The 24498-nt window shown below is 43.3% G+C and overlaps 1 protein-coding gene across 2 annotated transcripts; it reads left to right on the top strand.

The window, feature by feature from the left end:
* Positions 1–1743: 1743 nt before the first annotated feature.
* On the top strand, positions 1744–24227 carry stk26 (serine/threonine protein kinase 26). 2 transcript variants are annotated; one of them, XM_061247574.1, is made up of 12 exons: positions 1751–2061; positions 2156–2295; positions 12682–12912; positions 16333–16389; positions 16505–16613; positions 17992–18149; positions 18402–18587; positions 21045–21190; positions 21661–21757; positions 21862–21924; positions 22038–22174; positions 22804–24227. In XM_061247574.1, the coding sequence occupies exons 2-12, from the start codon at positions 2254–2256 to the stop codon at positions 22817–22819; spliced, it is 1242 nt and encodes a 413-aa protein (XP_061103558.1). In that variant the 5' UTR covers positions 1751–2061; positions 2156–2253; the 3' UTR covers positions 22820–24227. The 2 variants fall into 2 exon arrangements, with proteins under 2 accessions (XP_061103559.1, XP_061103558.1); XM_061247575.1 differs by lacking the exon at positions 22804–24227 and having other exon boundaries at positions 1744–2061; positions 22038–22178.
* The last annotated feature ends 271 nt before the right edge of the window (positions 24228–24498 follow it).

The raw sequence follows: 24498 nt of genomic DNA, 5'->3' as shown, positions 1-24498 counted from the left end.
TGAATGAAGTGAGACGGAATGAGGAACCAGAGGCTATCCAAAAACAACGGCCTGTCAGAGCCCCCACATCCTGCAGTCACAACAGTGGAAGCAGAAGTCAGTGATGATGACACCCCAGCAGTCTGGGCTGCAGCACCAGGGAGGAGGCGCTGTGTTTCTCCTGTCACAGTGTGAGGAGCTCCAGCCCACAGCTGTCAGGGAAACAGGCCACAGCCAGTGGACTACATGCATACAGTCAGAGTTTGAGTCAGTGACGTTTCGTGCTTCCTCTTTGCATAGGAGGGGGTGATGTAGTGTTGGCTGACTAGTTAGCTAGCTCAAGGGCACCACCATTACAGTTGCTATAGTTGTACTCATTTGCATAATTCTTTACCATGTGAGAATCATGAGGTTAGCAACCATTCTTCATGCTTTACTGAATGTTTTATTGCATTCAAAACTTGTATGCAATAAAGCAGATAAAAATGACATGCAAAAACATTATGCATAGCCTACTTTATTATGTATTCACTTTATTGAGAAGCACCCAAGCCCCTGTCTTCTGTGGTATAGTCTTTGGCAGCCAAAATAAGTCCCTGCCAAATGTCTTTCCCCTGGCTAATTGGCTCCCTGTTGCCAGTAAGCCTATCATCAAATGCTTTCTATGGTGTACAATAGAGTTCCAGATGTGTGATCACAGTCATTTTGGTGTGTCAAGCACTACAATCTAAAGATAGAGTGGGGCGTGACTTTTTGCAGCAAAAATAAGGGCTTGCCGAAATTTCACTCCTCTTGCTAATTGACTCCCTGTTGTCGGTAACATCAAATGCTCTTTATTGTTTTACCGAGGGGGTGCACATGTGCCACACTGTCATTTCGGTGCAGTACAGACTAAAATTGCATTTTTAGGAGACTATATTCCCACCCTTGACATTTACTCCTCCTCTTCTAGGGATACAGAATAGTTTAATATGTGTCATCAATTTGCTCTTGTTGTGTGTGGCACAGACAAGCCAGCCCCATCACTACCTTTCATTTATTCATTGGTATCTCCAATATGACATGAATTTCAAGCGCATGTATTATGCAGTGAAATAAGCAGGGCCATGTGATATATAAATATATTTCTATTATAATATACATTTATATGATAAATCCCGTTAGAATGGTTGCTTAACGTCTCACAAAGTCAGATACGTAGCCAATAGCCCGGAGTGCACGCGAAATTTAACCATTGTTGAACAGCAGGGGGAACCAAAGTCGATCTTTCTCTTCTTCATCGAGTCAGTAACAGTGGAAGTTGTTCTATGAACTGTACTTTTGCATGAGTGTTTATCCTGACAAAAGAAACATTTTAAACGATTAATTGGCTTAACCAATATTTTTCCGAGGTGTTGATTGACTTTTTTTCTTCTAACATTCAGGCTACTGTTTTTATTACTAGCTTTACCTTTAGCATCTAAATAAGTTGTTTGAAATTAATATTTACCCTGCCATTGTTGAGCCTATTTCTTTGGGTGGCTCCGACGCGCGACTTCCTGGGCAGTCATAACAAACAAAGTTAATAGCGTATTATAATTACATTCTTGCCTTCGCGGCAATCATACTCAGATTTCCATTGTTTATTTATGTTGCTTGATATCACTGTAAAACATTCAGCCTTGTGACAAATTATTTCATTAATAGCCCATCTCCGGGAGAACATGAACAGATGAGACAGGTTGAATTAAGGTAATTCCTGTCTGTAGCAGGGTTAGTGACGTGCCAACCAAATAGCTCAATAACACGACTCCACCCAACTCTGCGAGGAACTCGCAGATAGTACTTGACGCAAACATGGCGTTTGCATCGCCTCTGTAAAGTACAACTTGGATATTTCACTGGGACTTTTAAATCATGGAAACAACTTTTAGTAACTTATTGATGCAGCTGTAGAATCAGGAATTAGGGAAAACAGCCAATTAACACACAGCAGTAATGGCAGCATAATTTATCATCAGGTCTAACAGGACGTTAGCCAGGCACGTTCTGGCAAACTCTGCCGAGGCAGGGAATACACTGCCTGTGAAGCTAAGTTCTAAAGTAAGTATGGAATCATTGCGAGGAAACTTTTGAAGCGTTGTTTTTGACGCTGTGACGGCATTCGCTCACATGTTTGTTTTTTTTTGCCTATAAGGTGTTCTGGATAGTGAAGTGGAAGTCTTGTCGATCGCAAAGAACCGGAGAGGAAAAAGGTTATTTTCGCTAGTGCGGTAACTGATCTGGACGCGGAAGATGGCCCAATCGCCGGTGGCCGTGCAGGTTCCAGGGATGCAGGTAAGGAGGCCTCGCATGAAGACTGCCTGCTGCTTATCTAGTTGTCTGTGCTAACTAGCTACATCCAAACATAGGCACTACGTAAACTTGAAGCGCCAACAGTCAGGTTTATAGTTTTATGTTCGTTTGCTAATGCGGTGCGGCTAGTTTATCTTCGCAAGAGTTTCCCGAGTTCATGGTTGAGTATAAGTTACAGCTAACTTGGAAGAATTAAGGAATAGTTTTCGAACTTTGCTTATGAGGACGATTTATGATGCGGTCTTGCCATGTATATGTTACCCGAGTTCTAGCCAGTTGACTCAAGGAACTTGGCTACAAACCAAGTTAGACTAGCTAACATTATGTACGTTACCTTACCAACAACTAAGCTTTAGGATGACTCGTTGGCTAAATTAAGCTACAATTACTTCGCTAGCTACTATCCACGCAGTTGGTAGCTAACGTCTGGATGGCTACCTGCCTAACGCTAGATAACTCCACTAGCGACTTAGCAAGCTACTTAGAAAGCTAATTGGATAGATTTCGACCTAGCTAATGCTCTTGGAATAATCTTACTTTGTAATTGTGACTGTTACTGGGTAATGCCGTCTTTATTCCAATGGAAAATGCCGGAAAGTAATGGTATGGTGTGTAGCTAAGAACATGGATGTTCTGTTGATAGTTGTTCCAGTTACATATTTGCCATAAATCAGCGGGGTGTGTGTCTTAAACACACAGTAACTTTTTCCACCCCCATGTTTTCTCTCTTCCTGGTGACTCGAGGTAGTGATGCATACTGCTTATGTAGCTATACAGCATGTAGGCCAATGTCTGTGGATACATTGGGCTCCAGAATTATTGGCAGATTTGGCACCCTTGATAAATATGCACAAGAATACTGCAAACCAACGTAATGCCTTATTTCCCCAACATAGTAGTGCACTTTATTAAGGATTCAATGGAATCAACCAAAGTCTTACTTTTTTTTAAAAATGATTATTTATTTATTTATTTTTAGAAAAAAGAAATTCCCCAAAAAAACGTTCCACATAATACTTTTTGCAAGCCCCTGCCAAAGATGGCAGCCAGGAGTCTTTTCTTATAATTTGCGGTACGTTTAGAGAACACATTTGCAGGGTCTTTGACCTTTCCTCAATGCTACCTTTCCAAAGAGTTTTTTTGGTATGGAGGTGGTGTTTTTTTTTAGACTTGATGACCTCAAAATGCAGCAATCTCTGCGATTCTTGAACCGGGATTCTTGTGTTATGTATAGCTTCCCTTGCCGTTTTCCTCACCATCCGTGGGGTCATCATGCACTTGCTCCCTCTTTCTGGCAAGTTTACTCCCATTCCATGCGTTTTACTTTTTTTAGTGCCACGTGGTATGTTTAACAATTTATGTATTTCTTTGTACCCATAGCCAGGCTTGTGATGGTCAATTACCATCCGCCTCTTTTGAATTGGTAGTTGGCTTTGACTTGGCTTTTCCTATGGTAATGGATGACAAAGGGATTTTGCATGCTTATTGCCTCATTTTTCTACTCTAGTGAAACAGGAAGTGATGGAATGACACAATATAGTTCCTTTAGACTGATTAACTAAATGAAGTACAATGATATTGCCAAGTTAACTTTGTTTGATTTTATTTACAATAATTGTTTGGGTGTGCCAATAATTTGACACCTATGGTTTTCAGAAATAGATTAGATTACTCAATAAAAATCCTGTTGAAACACAAAGGTAAATGTATTGAAATAAAAGTATATCGTTTTCCTATATGTTTGAACATATTATCTGTGTTTATTATATGCAGCCTTTTTTTGCCAATAATTCTGTATCTCACTGTATATGTGTACATGTGTGTTCTTTGCTTAAGTAGTCCTGGGCATTACAAGTTGTTACTTTCAGAATATGATTAAGATTCTTTTTACATAATTACATAATTAGCATTTTTTCAGGTCACACGTTTTTGGAATGGTTTATTGGATTTCTGTTTTACTTGTTTCCTGTGTGCAGTGAGTAACTTATATTTACAGGAGTTTCTGAGAACCTGTTGGCTTTGCAGTGGCTGGTATACAGGCAAGGATGGGCCTGTCTAAATAAGTCAATAAAAATACGCTTAATGTAACCCCAAATGATGCTATGCTAATAAATGATGTTCAATCTTCAATCTCATTTTTGGTTGGAACTCTTTCCTATGACACGCGCAGCCTGAGACTACACTCAGTGGATGAAGTGGCATGGTTTTCAAATAAATGCTAAAATGGTCTTCATAGCTCTTCATAGCTCCAACGTCCTGTGGACAATCCAGATCTATTAAATGTTTCTTGTCAAATGGGATGTCAGAATTCCAGTTTACCTTCCCTCTTCAACCAATTAGGCTTGGTCTGCTCAAACACCTCATCCATTGGGTTCAAATAAACAAGGTTTGCCTGTGTAGCTGTTAAACTATTCTGTTCCATAGTTCTGCATAATCACATCTTCAGTGTTAATTTATAAGTACTATTGGTTACTAATATTACTAATTTGGCATGCAACAACACAGGCAGTGTGGTAGGGACCAGACTACCTCTAAGCTAATGTAAATTTGGCAGATTCTAAATTCTAGTCTAAATTTGAAAATTCTAATGAATACTTGCAATATAAAAAAAAAAAAAAAAAAAAATCAGATAAAATATTTTGTGTACTCACCTGGTAACGGATAAAAGCAATACCACAGTTAAAATGAACATGAAGCTGTATTCATAGCATTCTTCACCAGATGTTGAGTTTCAACTGATTCTCAGCAGCTACAAACGATACAAATTGTCCCTGAGCTGCTGAGTGACATTTTCACTTTAGACTTTTTTCCTCATTATTGAAGTACCCGTCTGAAATGGTAGAGTAGGATGGTAATGTCATTTTGGGCTACTGTGATGGTGTGGAACCTGGCCGTTCAGTTAGGGCCACCAAGTTCCACACCATCCCACTGTGTTCTGTGGCTGAATGTTCTTTAGCATTTTTTAGCTAAAGCTTATTAAGATGAGTGAAAAGGGCCAGTGTTTGGAAGAAAGCCAGAGTTTATATGTGGAGAAGAGTGTTCAGAATTCCTTGAAGGCAATGTGGGGAATGAATGCTGGCGGGAAATCTTGAAAGTTTTGCTGCTAAAGGAGGTTTGACCAGTTAGGGGAGGACAGTAGTTTTTCTTTTGTTACATCACTTTTATCTGCACTAGGTACTTAAGTGATGTTAAAGTATCCTCCATATGTATATTTCTTTATATTAAACTTGCTGAGGCAATATAAATAAATATAGCCTACAAATAATATTAAGTATATTCAAATCACATCTACATCAATCATCTATTAGTCATTCTCTTAACTGTTTGAACTGCCACTCATTAAAAATATACAGATTCAGACTGGCAGCTGTAGATGAATATAGGAGAAATCAAATGAGAATCATTGTATGGAAGTGATGCCGTAAATTTTCTTCACAAATAAATTGATGTAGCAGAAATACTAATGCAACTTGCCAATATCATAGCTTGCTAGCATTGTTGTACTCCCGTACAGTTTACTTCAATGGCAGTTGAAATACGGCCTGTTACTTTACTGGTTACATACAGTTAAAGTTTAACTTATTTGGTGGACACAAAATGTAACCTTGTTATAGAAACTGAGGTTCCTTCCTGGTTTCAGTGAAGCGGTAAGAAGTCTCTAATCCTAATGGAAACTGAGTTTTCATCTGCTGGCTGGAGAGGTTGATCTTTCTGCCAAGGGATGTGTGAGGTATGTTGGTGTTACAGCCAGGAATGATAATGACATGCTAATTGGCAAACAACAAGGAAGAAAATGAAACTAATACTTGGGTGTTGGTACATTTTGTGGCCTTCCTTATTGGACTTCCTGTGGAATTGCTTCTGTTTATCTAACTGAGTCATTGACCAGTGAGGCCACCAAAAGCTGCTGCTAAAACACACCTACTGCTGCCTCTGTAGCACTCCACCATCCCATCCCCTGAAGAAGTCGAAACGGTGTTGAGTGAAGTTAAAATGATCTGGCATTGCTATGAAGTTCAAAGGAGAATTTGAGTGGAATCAAAACAACAACAAAAAAGTGGTTGCTAGGGCAGAAAGGCCTTCCTGCACAAACAGCTGTTTCAGCTGCTCCAAGTGTTTGCTGGACATATGGAGGCGATATAAAGGGGAAGATGTTTGCAAATTGGTAGCTGAGGCTGGTTGAGTTCGCAGTAATTATATGTGCTCTCCAGATCCCAGGAATGTGAGGTTACAGAAGCTTAGTGAATGTGATGTAAGTGGCAGGAGCTGGCTCCTCACATCAGAAACTACTGCTGAGCCTCACTGTTTCAGCAAGAACGTCTGGAGAACATTTGCAGAACATCTTGCCGTGGTGGAGTCGTGATTTTGTAAGGAATATTTGGTAATACACCCCTGCTTGTTAATAGGCCTATATACTCCAAAGCAGTAATTTTGCATATGCTAAACTGTGTGTTTGGTATTTGATGCTTGATGTAGTGCGAGGATGGTGAATAGCCTGATTTGAAGTGAATATTCATGCACCTGTTGAATTTTAAGCGATTTGTAGACCATTCACCGGGGCAGCACTAATGATCTTCACTGTAGCAATAGGATCATTTCAATACGTTGTTACCTCTACGTTTTGTTCTGTCTTTAACACAAAGCAATTCTTCTGGCCTGGCTGTGGGAACAGAGGCTCTCTCCCAGGATTCCTGGCTGTTTCTTTGGTTGCGGCCTCAATTACCAGCTATTTGCTTTGAGCCTAGCAAATGGAGTTTCACCAGTGGGCTGGTGTAGAAGTCTCTGTGGCCGTGCAGGAGATGGCTGCTTTGCAGCATGAAACCAGCTCCCTGTGGGATTGTGGGAAATGGTCCATGGCCCCTCTCTGCCAGGGCAGTAAATTGGGAGCTGGGTGTGGCACGCCCCAGAAGGCTACAGTGTGGTTATCCCTCCGTTTCCATTCGCTGGTGAATTCACCACTGCAGCCCAATACCCAGCCCCACCCAAGCTAGCCTGGCCTCCTGGAATAGAACTGAGAGGTTCCACATGAGCAGCGTTTGTTCCACACCCAGCCACAGAGCGGACGTGAAACACCCTCTACTCTCTTTCACTGGAGGGTCCAAAGTCTGAGAAGTCAACTTTGAACCCTGTGCTTGACTGAGCACGGCTAGTAGGTTGTGGAAAAACTCCAGTTTGTCAGTTGGCTATGAGGGTTAATGTTACAGCCCACCTTCTCTGATCTGAAGAGCAGCACATTTAAAAGTATAAAGTCTCTTCACCTGAGGGTTGAGTCTGAAAGCAAGGTTGCATTTTGACACGTTTACACAAATATTTCTTCATGATTCATAGTTGAATAAGGATCATCGCTACTCAAGGCAGTGAATAAACAACAAATGTGATTGTCCCCTAAAACACTGCATAATAATAGTACTTACCTGACAAAAGCAACTAATGTTCAACCTGCCATGTCTCTGTCCGCTTTTGCTTTCCAAAGCAGTCTGGTTAACACTTTTCACTTCATAAATGAATGAGCAATGTACTAATGGGGTAATTAAGGAATTGGCTGACCAAGGTAAATAGATAAAAATCTACCCTGTGGATCCCACCAGTCACTATGTAATCATCCAATCTTCTTTACGCCCAGCTAATGGTATTACTCTGTGCTACTTTACTGTTTGCATATGATGCAAAGAAGTTCAGCACCTCAGTGGCAGTTTGCTTTCTGTAAATCAGAAACGGTGCGTTGGGTGTTGTTGTTTGATGTGTAAAGTACAGTGTGAGGATGGTGAAGAACATTTTTGAAGTGGTTAGTCATGCATTTATTGATTTTGAAGGTTTTTTTTTTTAACGTTCTCAGAGGGAGGAATAACAATCTTTCCCGTAGCACTAGGATCATTTCAATATGTCGTTACCTCTACATTTTGTTGAGTCTTTAATACAAAGCAATTCTAACTTTGCTGTGGGGATGGTGCTGCTCTCCCAGGATTCCTGGCTGTTTCTGAACTAAATGCGTCTGGTTCAAATGGTAAATGGTTGGCATTTATATAGTGCCTTTATCCAAAGCGCTGTACAATTAATGCTTCTCATTCACCCATTCATACACACACTCAAACACCAACGGCGATTGGCTGCCATGCAAGGCGCCGACCAGCTCGTCAGGAGCATTTAGGGGTTAGGTGTCTTGCTCAGGGACACTTCGAAACAGCCCGGGCGGGGGATCGAACCGGCAACCCTCCGACTGCCAGACGACTGCTCTTACTGCCTGAGCCATGTCGCCCAAAGTCGGTTCAAAGTCTAGCACTCGACCCTTTCGTGTTACCGCAGTCCTTCATCAATGTGGACAGACCCATCCAAATGTTTTGGACCCGCAGGTTGAAAAGCTTGCTTGTGTGTGTATTGTGAACGTCTGTAGGTGCTCTCCTTCCCTCAGTGATGCCTGGAAAGCAGTGACTTTCAGAACTAGAGAACTAACGTTGGCAGATTAGCAAACTAGCTTGCCCAGTAACGACTCTACAGAGAGATTTCATAAGTACATTAAACACATAAAACATACACCTCCTCTGTGGCGGGGGCGGGGCTGAACCCGCTGGCCGACCTGCTGTTTGCAGGCTTGGAGGCGGCAGCTGCCCTGCGGGCTCACTGAGGGTCGGGCAGCACCACGGGCTCTGGGGGAGACGAGCGGTGGCGCAAACGCCCAGCGGACGTTCTGCGGCACACCTGACTCTGCGTCCCACCTGCCGTGGAACAGGAAGCGGCCCGTGACAGCTGCTCTCGCTCTCCGCCACTCCTCTGTTTGCGCTTGTGCAACAAAGAGACCTGAGGGAGCGGAGGGTAGTGTTTCTGCAGCGCGTCAGGAGGGAGGCGGTGGGGGCGGGGGGCAGCACAGAGATCACCGGCGCTCTCTTCCTGTTGCTGAAATGTTGTGCAACGGCGAGAGCGTTTCCTGCTGGACACCGTTGACACCTTGACAAAGCGTTTCTCGGCTCGTGATTGGCTCATGGGTATCCTTGACAGCGGAGTGGTTTCAGGGCATAATGTTCACTTCTGCTCTATTGCTGCGCAGCCTCACAGGATCCCGGCAGGGTTGGTGTGCAGGAGCATTAAGCCCACGCATACAGGCCTGCTCACACACACACACACACACACACACACACACACACACACACACACACACACGCGCACGTACACACACGGATGTGCTGGAAGGGTGTATTTGCCCTGGTGTTTCTAGAGTGAGAGGCACGTCTGACAGCTGCCTGGGTGCGCTGTAAAGGGTGGGGCAGGGGGCGGTGTGGGAAACGTGTTGTTGCCTCTGTGAAGGGGTGTGCCGTTTCCTGCAGTGTCTCTGACTCCACTCGCTGCTGGAGCGTATCCATTCAAAACTGATGTAAATGATTCTTGCTGGGGTTTTTCAGCCCTGTGTTGTATGAATATGTTGGAGTGTGTTTGCAGAGTGTTTGGTTTCTGAAGCGGGCTGATAAGAGCGCGTGTTAGCGCCCTTGCTACTCCCAGGTCCTTTATCTGGGCCTGCCTCTGCCCATATCTCCCCGGCCACTCCACACAGCAAGGACACTGCTTACCCACAAGACCCTGCAGCCAGCCCCACTGGTGCGCTGCTGTAGAGGAGAAAGTGCAAGTGTGTGTACACTGTGTAAGAGAGAGAGAGAGAATGCATGTGTAAGAGAGATAGTGTGTGTGTGTGTGTGTGTGTGTGTGTGTGTGTGTGTGTGTGTGTGTGTGTGTGTGAGAGAGAGAGAGAGAATGTGTGTGCATGTATGCATGTGTATGATCGTGTGTGTGTGTGTGTATGAGAGAGAATATGTGTGAGTGTGTGTTGAGCACTCTCTTCCTCTCTGAGCTCCAGGTGTCGGTGTGCAGGTGTGCTGTTACCCAGCCACCTGGCCTCTGTAAGGGAGAAGCTTTGAGCAGGTGTGGGCGGAGCTTGTCACAAAGGCCCATTAATAAAACACAAGTGCCCAGACGGAGCCGGGATCAAAGCACACACACCACAGAGACAGGAACAAGCCCGACCAGCCCACGATGCCCTGTGTTCCATCCGTCCCCAGCCCACTGTAACACACACTAATAAGGATGAGCAAATCAGTACTGAAGAGCTCATAGCTATTACAAATGACTCAAATACTTAACTCTCCCTGAAAGCTGAAAAATTCCAATCCGTTAAAAAACAACAACTTTGTTTTAATGATAAATGCCATGGAAGAGCCTACAGCCATTGTAGTGTAGGAAGAGTATAACTGACACGAGAAGGCATCGGCCATGAAATGGTGAAAGTGAAGATTGTGACACAAACTCTAAATCACTCTCTGGTAGTGTAGTTTTGCAGAAAGATCCATCCTTTCTGCCTACCTTACAGAAAGTTGTTCTTCTCAGTTTTCCCCCCGTATATATTCTCTGCAAATGCATAAAGAATCTGTGATATCAGAAATATTTTCTGACCCAGTTACAGCCTCTTTAAAGAAATGGGGTCGGGATGAAGAGCATCATCTTCTTGTGATTTAGACGGAAAACATCCAACCCTGGTATTTTTATTTTTTTATTATCCTGCAGAATGTTTGGGGAAGGATTTCAGTTTGTTTGACAAATTAATAAAAATTCCTTTCTTATCTGTTATCAATGCAGGCCCGATAGACAGCAGACAGTTTAACGATATGTAAGAACATAATTGTATGTATTCTAATACAACATAATCTTATATATTATCCAAAATGTCATATCATGTAAGGTAACAGAATGTTACGATACATCTTTGGGGTGGAAGTGCAGTATAGTGCCTTAGAATCTGGGCTTGGTATCTCGAGGTCGTAGGTTCAATTTCCAGGTAGGGAATTGCCGTTGTGCGAGGTACCTAACCTGGATACTATATACTTGCCTGTTTCTCTCAGGATAAGTGCGTCTGCTTAATGTAATGTAATGTCATTTAATGTAAATCTAATCTTGCATTTTTGGACTGAAAAACAAAACATTTCCGCACAAAGAATATAATAATAATGATGAAATATGCAAATGCAGCTCTGCTGCTTAACAGGATGAATTGAATAAAGACGCATTTTTTGTGTGTGCCTAAGCCATTTCTTAACAAAAGAAGCTGTTCTAATCTTGCATCATTAGTTGACATATTTTTCTTCTGCAAGAAGAGTAATAATCTCTTTCTAAATAAATCTGTTGGGCTAATAAAATCAATTTCCGCTCTTCACCACAGAGATTAGTCCTATTTGGATTGTATACTGTGTATTAATCGGCTTTAGCCTGGAGTGCTGCAGAATTCATTTAACAACAAGACAATAAAACAAATTATATCCATATTTTTTGATCACATCCTGCTAATCTTTAGGCCTATTCAAGTTCGTCATGTTTTAACCGAGAAGAGAGGCCTATTTATAACGGGCCAAAAATAACTAATAACTATAAATAGATATAATAGCCAACCACCAGCTTATCCAGGCTGTGTCCTTTCATTAGTGGTCATACTTCATGGCAGGGATTTGGGCAGCTGCTGGCTTGGAATGGAAGGCCTCCTAAGTTCGAGCGCAGCTGTGGATTCTCATTAGCCGTGTAGCGCTCTCCTCCTGCGGACTTTTGATCTGACAGAATTAATCGCTCTGTGTCCACTGAGCCTACCAGCCTGCTGGGGGGTGATCTCAGGTGATAACGGTGACTAGTTGCTCTGCGTTCTGGGCCAGACTGTCTAGAAGACTTTCAAAGTCTTGGACTTTAATTGTTTTTTACTGGTCAGAAATTTCTGGCAAATGCAAACTCTGCCCTAGGCAACAGGGCAGCCAATCATGTACCCAGTCTGAGGGGCTGCCACCATTTGCACTAGATGGGTGTAATGCACTCCTGTGAATATAGGGTTCCCTGTGTACGGTCAACATTAGCATGTAGCATTCTGTAATGTGTTCTAACACTGATTGCACAAACACAGGTAATGATTTTGAATGAGTGACACATTAATGATTTATATAGTAGTACAGTAATGACAACATTGTCGAACCTGCTTCCCTTACAAAGTCACATTCATCATTCAAAGGGAGCACTACAAATGAGTTTGGCCCGTAACCAGCACAAGATTTCTATTTCTGGTCTGGATGCCTTTCTTACTTTAAATAAGAAAAGGATCATGCTTATTGTAATATAAATTTGACTTGTCCACTGGTGATTAAAAATAATGTAATTATACAAGAATTATTGAAAAATAATGTTACTGTTTGATAGCTGATAGCTATATATTAAAGCAGTGGGGTTATAAGTATCTTTGGTATGGAGCATTCTGGATGAGTGCGTATACCTGTGGCATAAGTTACCCTGCTGTGTCTTTATAGCAACTATGCCCCTGACCCCTGTGTGACCCCCCCCTCCCCTCCCATCCAGAACACACGAATAGACCCAGAGGAGCTCTTCACCAAGCTGGAGCGCATCGGTAAGGGCTCCTTCGGCGAGGTGTTCAAGGGCATCGACCACCGCTCGCAGAACGTGGTGGCCATCAAGACCATCGACCTGGAGGAGGCGGAGGACGAGATCGAGGACATCCAGCAGGAGATCACTGTGCTCAGCCAGTGCGACAGCCCCTACGTCACCAAGTACTATGGCTCCTACCTGAAGGTGAGTCCCGGCTGGGAGAGGCCACCCCCCCCCCCCCCCCCCCCCCCCCCCGGCCCAGCATGTTACATGTCTGATGGCCGCCCAACCCTGCTCCTGGAGATCTACCATCCTGTAGATTTTCACTCCAACCCTAACTAACCACACCTCATTCAACAGCCAGAGACCTTGTTGAGCTGCTAATTTGTAGAAACAAGTTGAACTGAAAACCAAAGTAGGGTTGAACTGAAAACCTTGGGCGGCCCTGGTCTGGTGCATTATAGGCCGTGCAATGCCACCATACCTGTATTTGTAGCAGGAAGCAGACAGGCAGACATGACTCAAGCCAGTGAAATTTGTCGTTGTCACTTTTTCCGCGCTACTTTCTGGGAGCAAGAAGAGAGAGTTGTGTGGGTAAATTTACCCAGCCTACCCCTGGGCACAGTGACCACATTCAGAGCGTGGGGCCCTCATTGGGGGAGGGATGGGGGTGGGGCCAGGGGTGAAAGGACTGTGGTGTCTCACTGGGTGTGGCTCTTACTCCCTCTGGTACTAGAGCTGCCATATCACAACACACTCCAGCCACTTTCTCCTGGCTCCGTTAAGAGACTGCTGTTAGTGTTTCTAATGAGGGTTAGACTGCAGTGTCTAAAGCTGGTGTTACCTAGTGCAACTCAGAACATTTTTGTTGCTCGCAACTCGCTCGCATCTAGATTGCTTTGTGCAATACCCCCTGCAATCTGTACGCAGCTCACCTTAAACATCATGGAAGTTGTGCTGCATATGGACCAATTTCATACAATGTCCAATCACCATGCTGATGCTGCTCACTGATTTCACTTAAAGCATTGGAATTCCATTCATAGATCTTTAGTAGTGTACAACAGTCATTTTTCTCCATTTATTCTGTCATCTGCACCGTCTTGCTGGCAGAACAAATGGTGAAGAAAGTGGCGTCTGGACTCTGGATAATGTAGGAGTGCTTATTGAGCTCTGTCTATCGCAAATAAAATGAGAATGTAGCATAAAAACATCTTTGCTCTCAGTGAGCTATTGTACCCTCAGGATGATGGTGTGGGATACAACAAACTCTCTGACTTATGTGTATTGCTTCTTTGTAGCGATATAACCCTAAAAAAAGTTAGGGTTAATTAAATGACTAACACCAGAAGTCACCATGAAATCCAGGAATAGATATGGCCCTCCTTGCCCACCAGACCTCAAAAAGGTTGAATAAAACTCTCCACCAAGCACCTTTCTGCTGTGCATATCTGAAAATGATCAACATTGTACAATTACGAATGGTACATGATTAGAAGTAAGTAAGAAGTTTAGAGGTTACTGAAGCGCAATGTTATACGCTTAATTTATGTGAAAGTTTAACTGCGTAACACTAGCATAAATATGAATATGAACATGAATATGGGGCTTTTAATCAGGGTGAATATTGTATGTCTTGGAAAGGTGTAAATATCCTGTCTCATTGCCCTGAGGTTGTGGCTGAGTTTAGATGCTGTGCCTCTGTAGAGTGACTTCATACCACAGCTCAGCTGCTTCAACATGTAAATACATGCTGCCTCATGCAAAATACAACCGCCTAGAAGCATCTGCACACAAAGGCACAAACACAACGAAGAAATACACACACGTACATGCATTTTACAAATCCCCAAAACATTGGAGATTCACATTACTGTCCAAGTAAATCATTTAATTTGAAATGCTTTAAAATTTGAATAGTTCACCTCTTTGGGAGAGTTGGTGTCTTTGGCAATCACAACCTCTGTGCTGCGGTTAATTGTGTGGAATGTTGTTATACAACATAGGCGTTGTGAAGTTGCAGCAGCAGTCTATGGGCTGCCATTGCCTTTTATGACCAGGATAACCTGTCAGGAATTTATTTGACCCAACCCATCAGAGAAAGGGTTTGTGGGTAGTTTCAGGGATGTAGGCTGAGTAAGACGGAGGGCTGGTGGTCTTTTGTTCAGCACGTCTTCATCACAGGGATTGTAAATGGCACAATCCTCTCAGTGACATGGCTGTGAACACCTGCAGTCTTCATTGTGTGAATGCAGCAGGGCTAGCCTGTATGGGCGAGCAGCAGGGTTACCCATGCGTGAAACTCAGTGACAATGGGAGAGCCTAATGGCTAGAAATGATAATGGTGATTTAGGCCACAGGAATGCAGGAAGCACACGGCACTTCTCTCTCAGGTCTGAGGTCATGTGACTGCATGACATCATTCCGACCTGTTTGGTTGCTGAAATGCATGTGTGTGTGTGTGTGTGTGTGTGTGTGTGTGTGTGTGTGTGTGTGTGTGTGTGTGTGTGTGTGTGCTCTCCAAAGACAGACCACGCCTGGCCTTCTTCTTAGTAGTCGAACACTCATTGGTAACAGGAAGAGAGGGTTTAATATTGTGTGTGTGCGCATGCATGCTTTTGTTTGTAGTTTCTAGTCAATTGAAGAACTATATAAAAGAAAAAGTAATGAAATGTACATGATGTAGGATCACATGTAAGCTTCAGTTAAGAAAATTGATATTAATATGAGATGCTGTCTTTTAAAGGAGATTTTACAGTTAAATGACTTTGAAATATAAAGGAAAATGTTTGTACAAGCACTTCTTATGAATGGTAAATTAATTACATAATCAAACCATCCATTGGTGAAGGCGATAATAATATAAGCCTAATTAATCTGCAGTGTTTCAGTGTTAATTGCCACTACATGGTTGTTAATTAGTATAGTTAGCATAGCACTGAGAGACTGCTTGAACACTAGAGCCAGGTCCTCCCCACAAACGGGTCAGCTCAGTCAAACTGCTGGTTGTGTTAGTGCTTAAGATGCAAGTCTTGACTCCTGTTGCTTTTCTGGACCATATGTGAATGCAGGTTGTCTTTCACCTTTGGAACTGTTTGTGCTGGGCCCTGCTCTCTTTGTAGAGTCTGTTCTGTTTGAGTTTTGTGTGCATCTGAAAGCCTAGTGCCTACAGACACTACAGGACGTTTAGTTAAGATTCTGCAAAATCCCCAGAAAATCACGTCTTCACGTGAACACCCAGGTGGTCATTTAATGTGAGACCCGCAGAGACTCGATCACAGCTGTCCCGTTTCAGTCTCAAGCCAGTCTGTTACTCCTGCCAGGATATCAGATTGGTCTGATTTTATCACCAGTCTTTAGGCATAATGTGAGACCCCCTGTGACCGTAGTCAACATGCTTAGATAGAAACACCAGTGATTTCTTTCAAAGAGATGGCCATTAAATGCGAGATGCTTAGGATTGTGCTAGGATTCTGAAAGTCGTGTAGCGTACACCAGGCGTAAGACTCGTCAGTGTAAATGAAAGTGCTTTGCCTTTGATTTTGCAGGCAATTTGTAGTGGTTGTGGCAGTTAGGGAAGAAGAGCATCTCTTAGTGACTTTCCCCTCTTTTTTTCCCCTGCAGGGAAGCAAGCTGTGGATTATCATGGAGTACCTGGGTGGAGGTTCTGCTCTGGACCTGGTGAGACCAGCGCTTTTCCGCAGTCCACAGTGCGTCTTCACAATCATCAGTCTTGTGCTCTCTGTTTTCACATGATTATGGAAATGTGCGTTTGTGTGTGTTTGTGTGCGTGTAGCTGCGTGCTGGCCCTTTTGATGAGTTCCAGATCGCCACCATGCTAAAGGAGATTCTGAAGGGACTAGACTATCTTCACTCTGAGAAGAAAATCCACAGAGATATCAAAGGTGTGTATAGTGTGTATAGTGTGTGTGTGTGTGTGTGTGTGTGTGTGTGTGTGTGTGTGTGTGTGTGTGTGTGTGTGTGTGTCTTGGCATGCCTGTATGTTGGTATGCAAACATTTGCGGTTTAATGACGTGGACATTTTGTGTACGAATGGAATATTTTCCAAACAGAATAACGAATATAATGAAAATAAACATGGCTTATTACTGTACACCTTCCTCATTGAACCACAAAAATGTTTCTGGAGGGATATGACACATTTATGGATGTGTTTGTAGGTAGTTTGTAATTGTCAAAATATGAATTCAAACAAGAAGTGTTAAAGTTTGAATAAGAATGCTATGAGCCAATTCTGGTATTGTAGCGGTATATAATTATGCTGCAATATGATTATGACATTATATTTTGTCAATATGTAACAGAATGCACACACTAAAACAAAGACACAACACACACACACACACAACATTCCTTCCAACCTCACCTTTGGAAACTTGAGCAAAGACTTAGAATGCCTGAACTAGCCAATCATTAAATCGTTGCTATGGGTTCCATAACCGCAAACAAGCTAGCCATCTCCTCTGCTGAAATGGGGCTGATATGGGCCCCTGCATAGGCTATACTATGACACATACCCTAAGTATGATACATATAGGCCATATACAGGCAGTTAAGAGGAAAGAATTTGCTGACTGCCCGACTACATTATCATCCCTATCACTCTAAACATTTTCCCATCCATATTATACTGTACTAGCATAAAGGAAAAAATAACTATACTGACAGAAATGCCCAACATTCAAACTATCATATAACAATGCCAGTATCTGAGAATGTGTCAGTCCAAATTTGGACTATATCTCTTAAACCCTCTGTCTAAGCAAAATATGTCTAAGCTTAAATATTGATACATTTCTGTTTCCTAGCCTGGGTATGGAATCTCACAAGATTCTCATTGAGATCAGACAGTCATTCTGTAGTATTTTAAGACCTTTTAACATTTATTGTACACATTGGAGTCCAAAGTCATGGCTTGGCGAGAAACCTTCCCAGCTATCAGGGTGGCTTGTCTGCTCTCCTTGAAAAAACAAACAAAAAAAGACTTTACATTCATGACAAACAATTGGCTGTTGGGTTTGTTTTAAACAAGGAAGTCATTTGATTTTACATATAAATATTGTATAAGAGTGTGTCTGTGTGTCTGTGTGTCTGTGTGTCTGTGTGTCACGGTGTGTCACGGTGTGACACGGTGTGACACGGTGTGACACGGTGTGACACGGTGTGACACGGTGTGACACGGTGTGACACGGTGTGACACGGTGTGTGACGGTGTGTGACGGTGTGACGGTGTGACGGTGTGACTGTGTGACGTCTCCGCAGCGGCGAATGTGCTGCTCTCGGAGCAGGGGGAGGTGAAGCTGGCGGACTTTGGCGTTGCCGGGCAGCTGACTGACACTCAAATAAAGAGAGAGACCTTCGTGGGAACCCCCTTCTGGATGGCCCCCGAGGTTATACAGCAGTCTGCATACGACTCCAAGGTGAGCCTCCCTGCCTTTACTCTGTACTGAGTGAACGTGTGTCTTTGTACATAGTATGTGTCTTTACTCTGTACTAAGTGTGTCTCTACTTTGTATGTGTGGGTTTGTCCCTGCCACATTCCCATAACCACAGAAACCTTAAGCTGGCTGTAATCAAGGCTGGCCCTGTCCACTGGGATTGGGGGAAGAGGTGTTTTGGAGATTGAGGCACTTCTAATTGGTTGGGGGGGGATTTTTTATCTTTCTTCACAGGCAGATATCTGGTCCCTCGGCATCACCGCCATCGAGTTGGCCAAGGGGGAACCTCCCAACTCTGACATGCACCCCATGAGAGTCCTGTTTCTCATTCCCAAAAACAACCCCCCCACCTTGAATGGTGAATTCAGCAAGAGCTTCAAGGAGTTTGTGGACTCCTGTTTGAATAAAGACCCCACCTTTGTGAGTACGAGTGGGTCATAAGCTCACACCCACGTTTGTGTTTGCGCCCAATGTACACTGTGCGCGCCCGGGGCGGTGATAGTGTGTTGGTGTGATAAGGGCTATTTAGTGCATTTAACGCCTTTTCACATTGTCCATTGTCAACTTTAGTGTAGTCATGTTTCCCCCTATCATGCACTGTGCAAATTATGCTATGTACTGTAGGTGGCAGGTGCTTCAGAAGGTACCTGAAATGAAAATACATTCTGAATGAATGAAATGTTTCTAGGGCTGCTGTGTTGCTCATCCTGTTGAGGCACCTGTCTAGTGTATGGCTGTGCACCATGGACTGGTGTTAAACCTAGATCGTGCTGTAGCAGACTGTGGCCAGAAGCCCCTTGGGGCAGTGTCCTGGCTCCAGAGATGGGAGGGTTTTGGCTAGCTCTGCGTAACTGCCCCATCTGCTCCCCTGTCAGCTCTGGGGTGTTTCCACTTCTGTCGCCATTGTTCTGTATCGGCCCCTTATTGGATACCACGTGATCACATGACAGACTGTGCTCTTTGACACAGGCACGTGCTTATTCACAAAGGACATTCTTGACCCAGTGCTAGCCTGCTAGCTAAATAAGTTATTTCACTGCAAGGTCAATCGTTGGCTAAAGCAAGTTATCTGTCGAAAGGCAGATGGTGGTTTGCGTGTACTTGTACTTGGCTGTGTAAGATGAAGCTGGCAATGAGAATAGCGAATGTGTCCTGTAGATATTCTTTATATCTTATTTTCTTGCTTGGTCCAGGTTTTGACAAGTTTAAAAATATTTTGCTTCTTAAAAATGCACATAATTTTGGTTGGTTGACTCTTGCAGTAAGTATGCTTACACTGACTGATGCTTTAAATCATTATGTAATGCTGCCAACTGCTGTACTCTTTCCCCTCAGTCTAATTGAAAGCTGTTTGCTCATGTGTCCATCAAAGACCGTCGTTTTGTGTGTTTTTGTCTTTAAGTGGCAGTCTTTAAACCACAATCTTTGTCCTGTGGTTTAAAGACTTCCATTCTTCTGCACAAGGATAGTGTATAGATATTGTCATATATTGTCAGGATCCCTTCAAAAATGAGTGGGTACATCACAAGGGGTTTATCCTAAAATAAGTAGCCTAAATAAAGAAGGTCCATAAATGAAAGCTGTCTGTATGCAGTCTATCTGTGGGGTATCATTCAGTCATCATTCCTGATGTTGCTTGTGTGTCTGTGTTTGAATTCCTCCTGGCTGGTCCACAGCAGTGTTGTGTGATGGTGTTGCTCAGATGAATACCCCGTAATGAGTCCCTGGTTGGAGAAGTACTCACACGTGGGCCCGTTTCCAGACAGTATGCTGCATGCCTACAGAGCCACCTGGAGGATGACATCTGACATTTAGGCTGGCATCCCAGACTGTCACACGCTCAATTATTTCTGCAGGCCCTAGTCATCAGATTAGCAATATTCAGATTTTCTTAGACAGCCACATTCAAGTCGGTTTGGTTTTATTTTGTCTATTGCATACAAATTGGCAAGTTTTCTCACAAGGGACATTTTTCACATGATTTAGCCAAGTATGTTTTTGTGCTATTTTGATACATTTGGCAAAGATGCATACCGTTGAGATGGCGACATTTGACCTAGCCAGCAGATTCCTGTAGCAGTAGAACCCCTAGGACAGAGACCTTGTACACACCGGAGAGAGGCAGGGGACTGCCCACCCCTCACAGGCCTGTCTGTGAAAATTGGTTCACAGCCTTTGATAGGTGGCTGTGAATAAAGGTTATTGCCTCTTAACACACACTGCCTGTGACTACACTAAAATGATTACAGACTTTGATGTAAAGGTGCATTTTAAATCTAGACTAGAATATTGAGACCGTGTCTAATTCCTTTGATGGAAATATTTTTTTCCTTGTCTTCTGTTAAACAAAAGCTTTGAGTTTGTAAAAACATTCTCATTAACCATATGGCCGATTGGCATGGTGTTTTCTACATCATCATGCCTCCAAACAGCCCAGTATTTACAAGAGCTCTGTTGAGAATTTTGTAGTTGTAATTGTGCTGCCATCTACTGGTGATGTACTCTAATGTCACTAAAATTTTACTTGGTAATTCATGATGATTCATGATGATTATTCATGATTATTATTACTCCAGTACAGCTTACAGGTCCTCATGGCACCATGGCTGATGAACTGTACTCATTTTGGGGAACTGGTGCATTTACATGTGCAAAATATTTTTTGATGTTTGAGCTTGGCGAAATTTTGTGGCCATCCGCTGAAACAAATGGCTGGTATGTGGTTGATTCTCTGTTCTGTTTTGAAAGTTTAGAAAGCGGTCATGGGGTTCCGTTTCTGTTCAGAGCACATTTTCGGAGTGTCGTCACAGAGTGGTGGTGCTCTGGGTGGTACTATGGTCCCGGATTGAGACTCCTCCTCTTCCTCCTCTTCCTCAGAGGCCCACAGCGAGAGAGTTGCTGAAGCACAAGTTCATCGTGAAAAACGCCAAGAAGACGTCGTACCTGACGGAGCTCATCGACAGACTGAAGCGCTGGAAGGCAGAGGGACACAGCGACGATGACTCCAGCGATGACTCGGACTCGTGAGTCAGAGCTAGCGCTCCTGCGTGCCCTCACCGCCACTGTAACACGCATGCGCATCAGTACCGCCATCGGCCGCTTTGTGTTTAACCCTGGGTGCCACTGCATCATCACGATACTAATACACGACTTATACAAATGCAAATCTGGCTCTCAAATCCAAATCCAGCCCTGGTTTTCTTTTCTCCCGGGTACTTGACTGAACATTTAGTGCCTCTGATTGGCCAGATTGTCTTCACACCTGACTCGCAGGTAAAGGGAGGGTGTAAACCCATAAGTTACAACTTAAAGAGGTCTTACAATAGTGTATCAGTGTATCCCTTCTGTATACTGTCACTATCTTCATTATTGTACAGGTACAGTAGAGTATGCGCCATTATGGACGGGGTTGAATTGGAATTGAAGTAAAATTGAGCAGTGTCCATTACTGGGATTGGGTAAAATGTGAAAGAGGTTGTGGTTCTGATTTCAGAGAGTCCAGTAACAAAGAGAATGACTCGTCGCCAGAATGGTCTTTCACTACTGTCCGCAAGAAGAAGCCTGACGGCAAGAAGGTGACGAATGGAACGGTGAGATTGACTTCGCAGGGGATTGGTCAGGGGATTGGTCAGGGGAAGAAGGGGAAGGGGGGCTTTTGCTGGAACATCTGGAGTAAAGTGGTGTCTGTTTTCAGGATCAAGATCTCCTGAAGAAGTCCAGCAGCCTGTCCAGTGTGATCTCACCTGCTTTTATGGAGGTGAGTCACCCTGTCTCCAGCACTGCTGCCATACCCTCTGCGGTTTCTCCGGCGTGTGTGCGTGTGTGTGTGTAAAATGAATAACCCCATTACGCCCTGCTCTCCCCCCCCAGCTGAAGCTCCAACACCGGGGCAGTGAGCAGAAGCACGGCTCCATCGACGAGCTGGAGACCAGCATCCGCCAGGCCGAGGACCTCTGTCCCGGCATCACTGACCACATGATCAACCACATCGTCCACACCTTCAAGAGGTGAGTGTGAGGAACCGCATCCTCCACACCTCCATTACATTACATTTGGCAGACGCTCTTATCCAGAGCGACACACAGTTGATTAGACTAAGCAGGAGACAATCCTCCCCTGGAGCAATGCAGGGTTAAGGGCGTTGATCAAGGGCCCAACGGCTGTGCAGATCTTATTGTAGCTACACTGGGATTCGAACCACCAACCTTGCGTGTCCCGGTCATTTGCCTTAACCGCTACGCTACAGGCCGCTCCAAGAGGTGTGTGAGGAACTGCATCCTTCACCAGAACTGGGTCAAATATGTAATTGTTTTGGATCGTTCTACCAAAAATCTATAATCTATAAATCTATTAAAATACCCCAGACAAGTTAATTGCAGTGTAGAAAGTGTTATTAGAACCTATGAAATATCGGCCCAGTTGCACTAGGCAAAATTCATGACGCACAGAAAAGTATTTGAATCCATAGCAGTTGTGTTTTTCATCCATGTCTGTCCACACCTTCAAGGTAGGTGCAGCTTTGGTGTAGGTGTGGGGTACCACCTCAATATTCAGGACGTGGGTGGGGGTTAAAAAAATGCGTAACGTTAAGATGTAATCCCACTGATAGGACTGTTTTTGTGTGTTCTTCTCTCAGGTTTCAAACAAATTAAGGGGAGCAGGCAGCAGAGACACCCTTCACCACACACTGAACAGAGGAACTTACCCGTGTCTTCAGAACATCGTCCCCAACAGGAATAAAAGCACATTTTAGAATTTTTGTTGAAATATACATCTTGAAGTTCTTTTATTAGCCTCTGTTAAGTTGAGAAGCTTATAAGAGCATTCAAACGAATTTTTATTATTATTATTATTATTATTATGGTAATTGGTTCCAAGTTGAAAATTATACTGTGTGTTAAAGTTCAAACACTGATCTTCTGCTGAGCATAAGACACTCTGTTCAGACATGTATTTTATATTTAAGCTTATTACTCTTACTTCACTGCTATAGGATATATTTAAGTGTAGAGTTGTAACAATCTGTGGATTTGGAGGCCAGACTTGCCACCTCGTGGTGGGTCTCCTATTGTAAGACATAGCCTGTAGAGGATTACACAACCTGCTGTACAAAAAGGAAATTATCTAAACCAAAAAAAACATACCTCACAATTACACCGGGCGCAGGAGTCGCGAATATCGAATATCGATGAAATGGAACTCCCGTTGGGACTCCGTGAGAGCTGGTTCACCCCCATCAGGAGCCCCTGGTGTGAGATCGGACCGGCGAGCGATCGGACTGGCGTGAAGGTTTTGCAGAGCAAACTTCCCCGGTTCTCCCAGTGAAATGGCCGCCCCTTCAGTTTGTGTCGGCCGTGGCCGGGGAAATGGTTTCATTTTAAACGTTAGTTCTAGGTTTTTCCAGTTTCTTGGAGTAGATCTCAAAGGAGAGTGTCATTACCTGGCCAGTGGTGCAGTTTCTCCTAGAGTCTTAAACTGTTTTCTAAAACAAACACCTGATTAAAAGTTTATAAGGATGCTGCGATGCAGTAAGTGTTTCTCTCCTTAGCACAAGTTTTTATTTGTGTTGGTTTTGGTTGGTCTTAGGAAAATGTGGGAAATCAAACTGCCAAGCTCACCGCTGACCTCTAAACCAGCTCTTAATAACGTGCCATTGCAGGTTTGGCAGTGACACTGCACCAAGTAGCAAAGTATGCCAACGTGACATCCAACTGTGCCTAAAACTAAAGAATTGTATTGAACCTCTCTATTTTATTGTAATGCTCATTGTATCTGAAATTGCTTTAAAAATAGGAGTAAAAACTGTTGCCAGATTGTTTGGATTTTTTGAAAGCAATAATGTTTGGATATATTTTTATATTTTCTGTACAACAAGCAGACACAAAAAAGATTTTGTAAATATTCTTAATCTGGGTTTTCTAAAGAAAATTGTATTTGGTTGTACTGCAGAGAGAGAGAGATATATAATGTCCTGTAGAATCACTTGTCTTGTAAATCTTTTTTTGAACTAATTTTGGTTTGGGTTTTAAGAATAAATATTTAAATTGTGAGTTTATGGAATGGGATTGGCTATTTGTGGTTATTTCCTGTGTGCTGAATTAACTGGTTAAATAACTACAGGAGGTCACAGAAACACCTTTGGAAGAGATTATTCTAGAACTCTGGACATTATTTATTGATGCATAAATAAATGAAGCATTAACCGTAATTCCAGTCGCACACACACATTCTGTTTTTGTCAGTTTTTTTTAATTGGACGTCACATGAATACAAACGGCATGATCCTGATAGGTCCTCCAGCCACAGACCAACCAGGTTTTCAGGTTCTTCT

Source organism: Conger conger, chromosome 7, assembly GCF_963514075.1.
Source record: "Conger conger chromosome 7, fConCon1.1, whole genome shotgun sequence".
NCBI lineage: Eukaryota > Metazoa > Chordata > Actinopteri > Anguilliformes > Congridae > Conger > Conger conger.
This window is presented reverse-complemented; position numbering and strand designations above follow the sequence as displayed.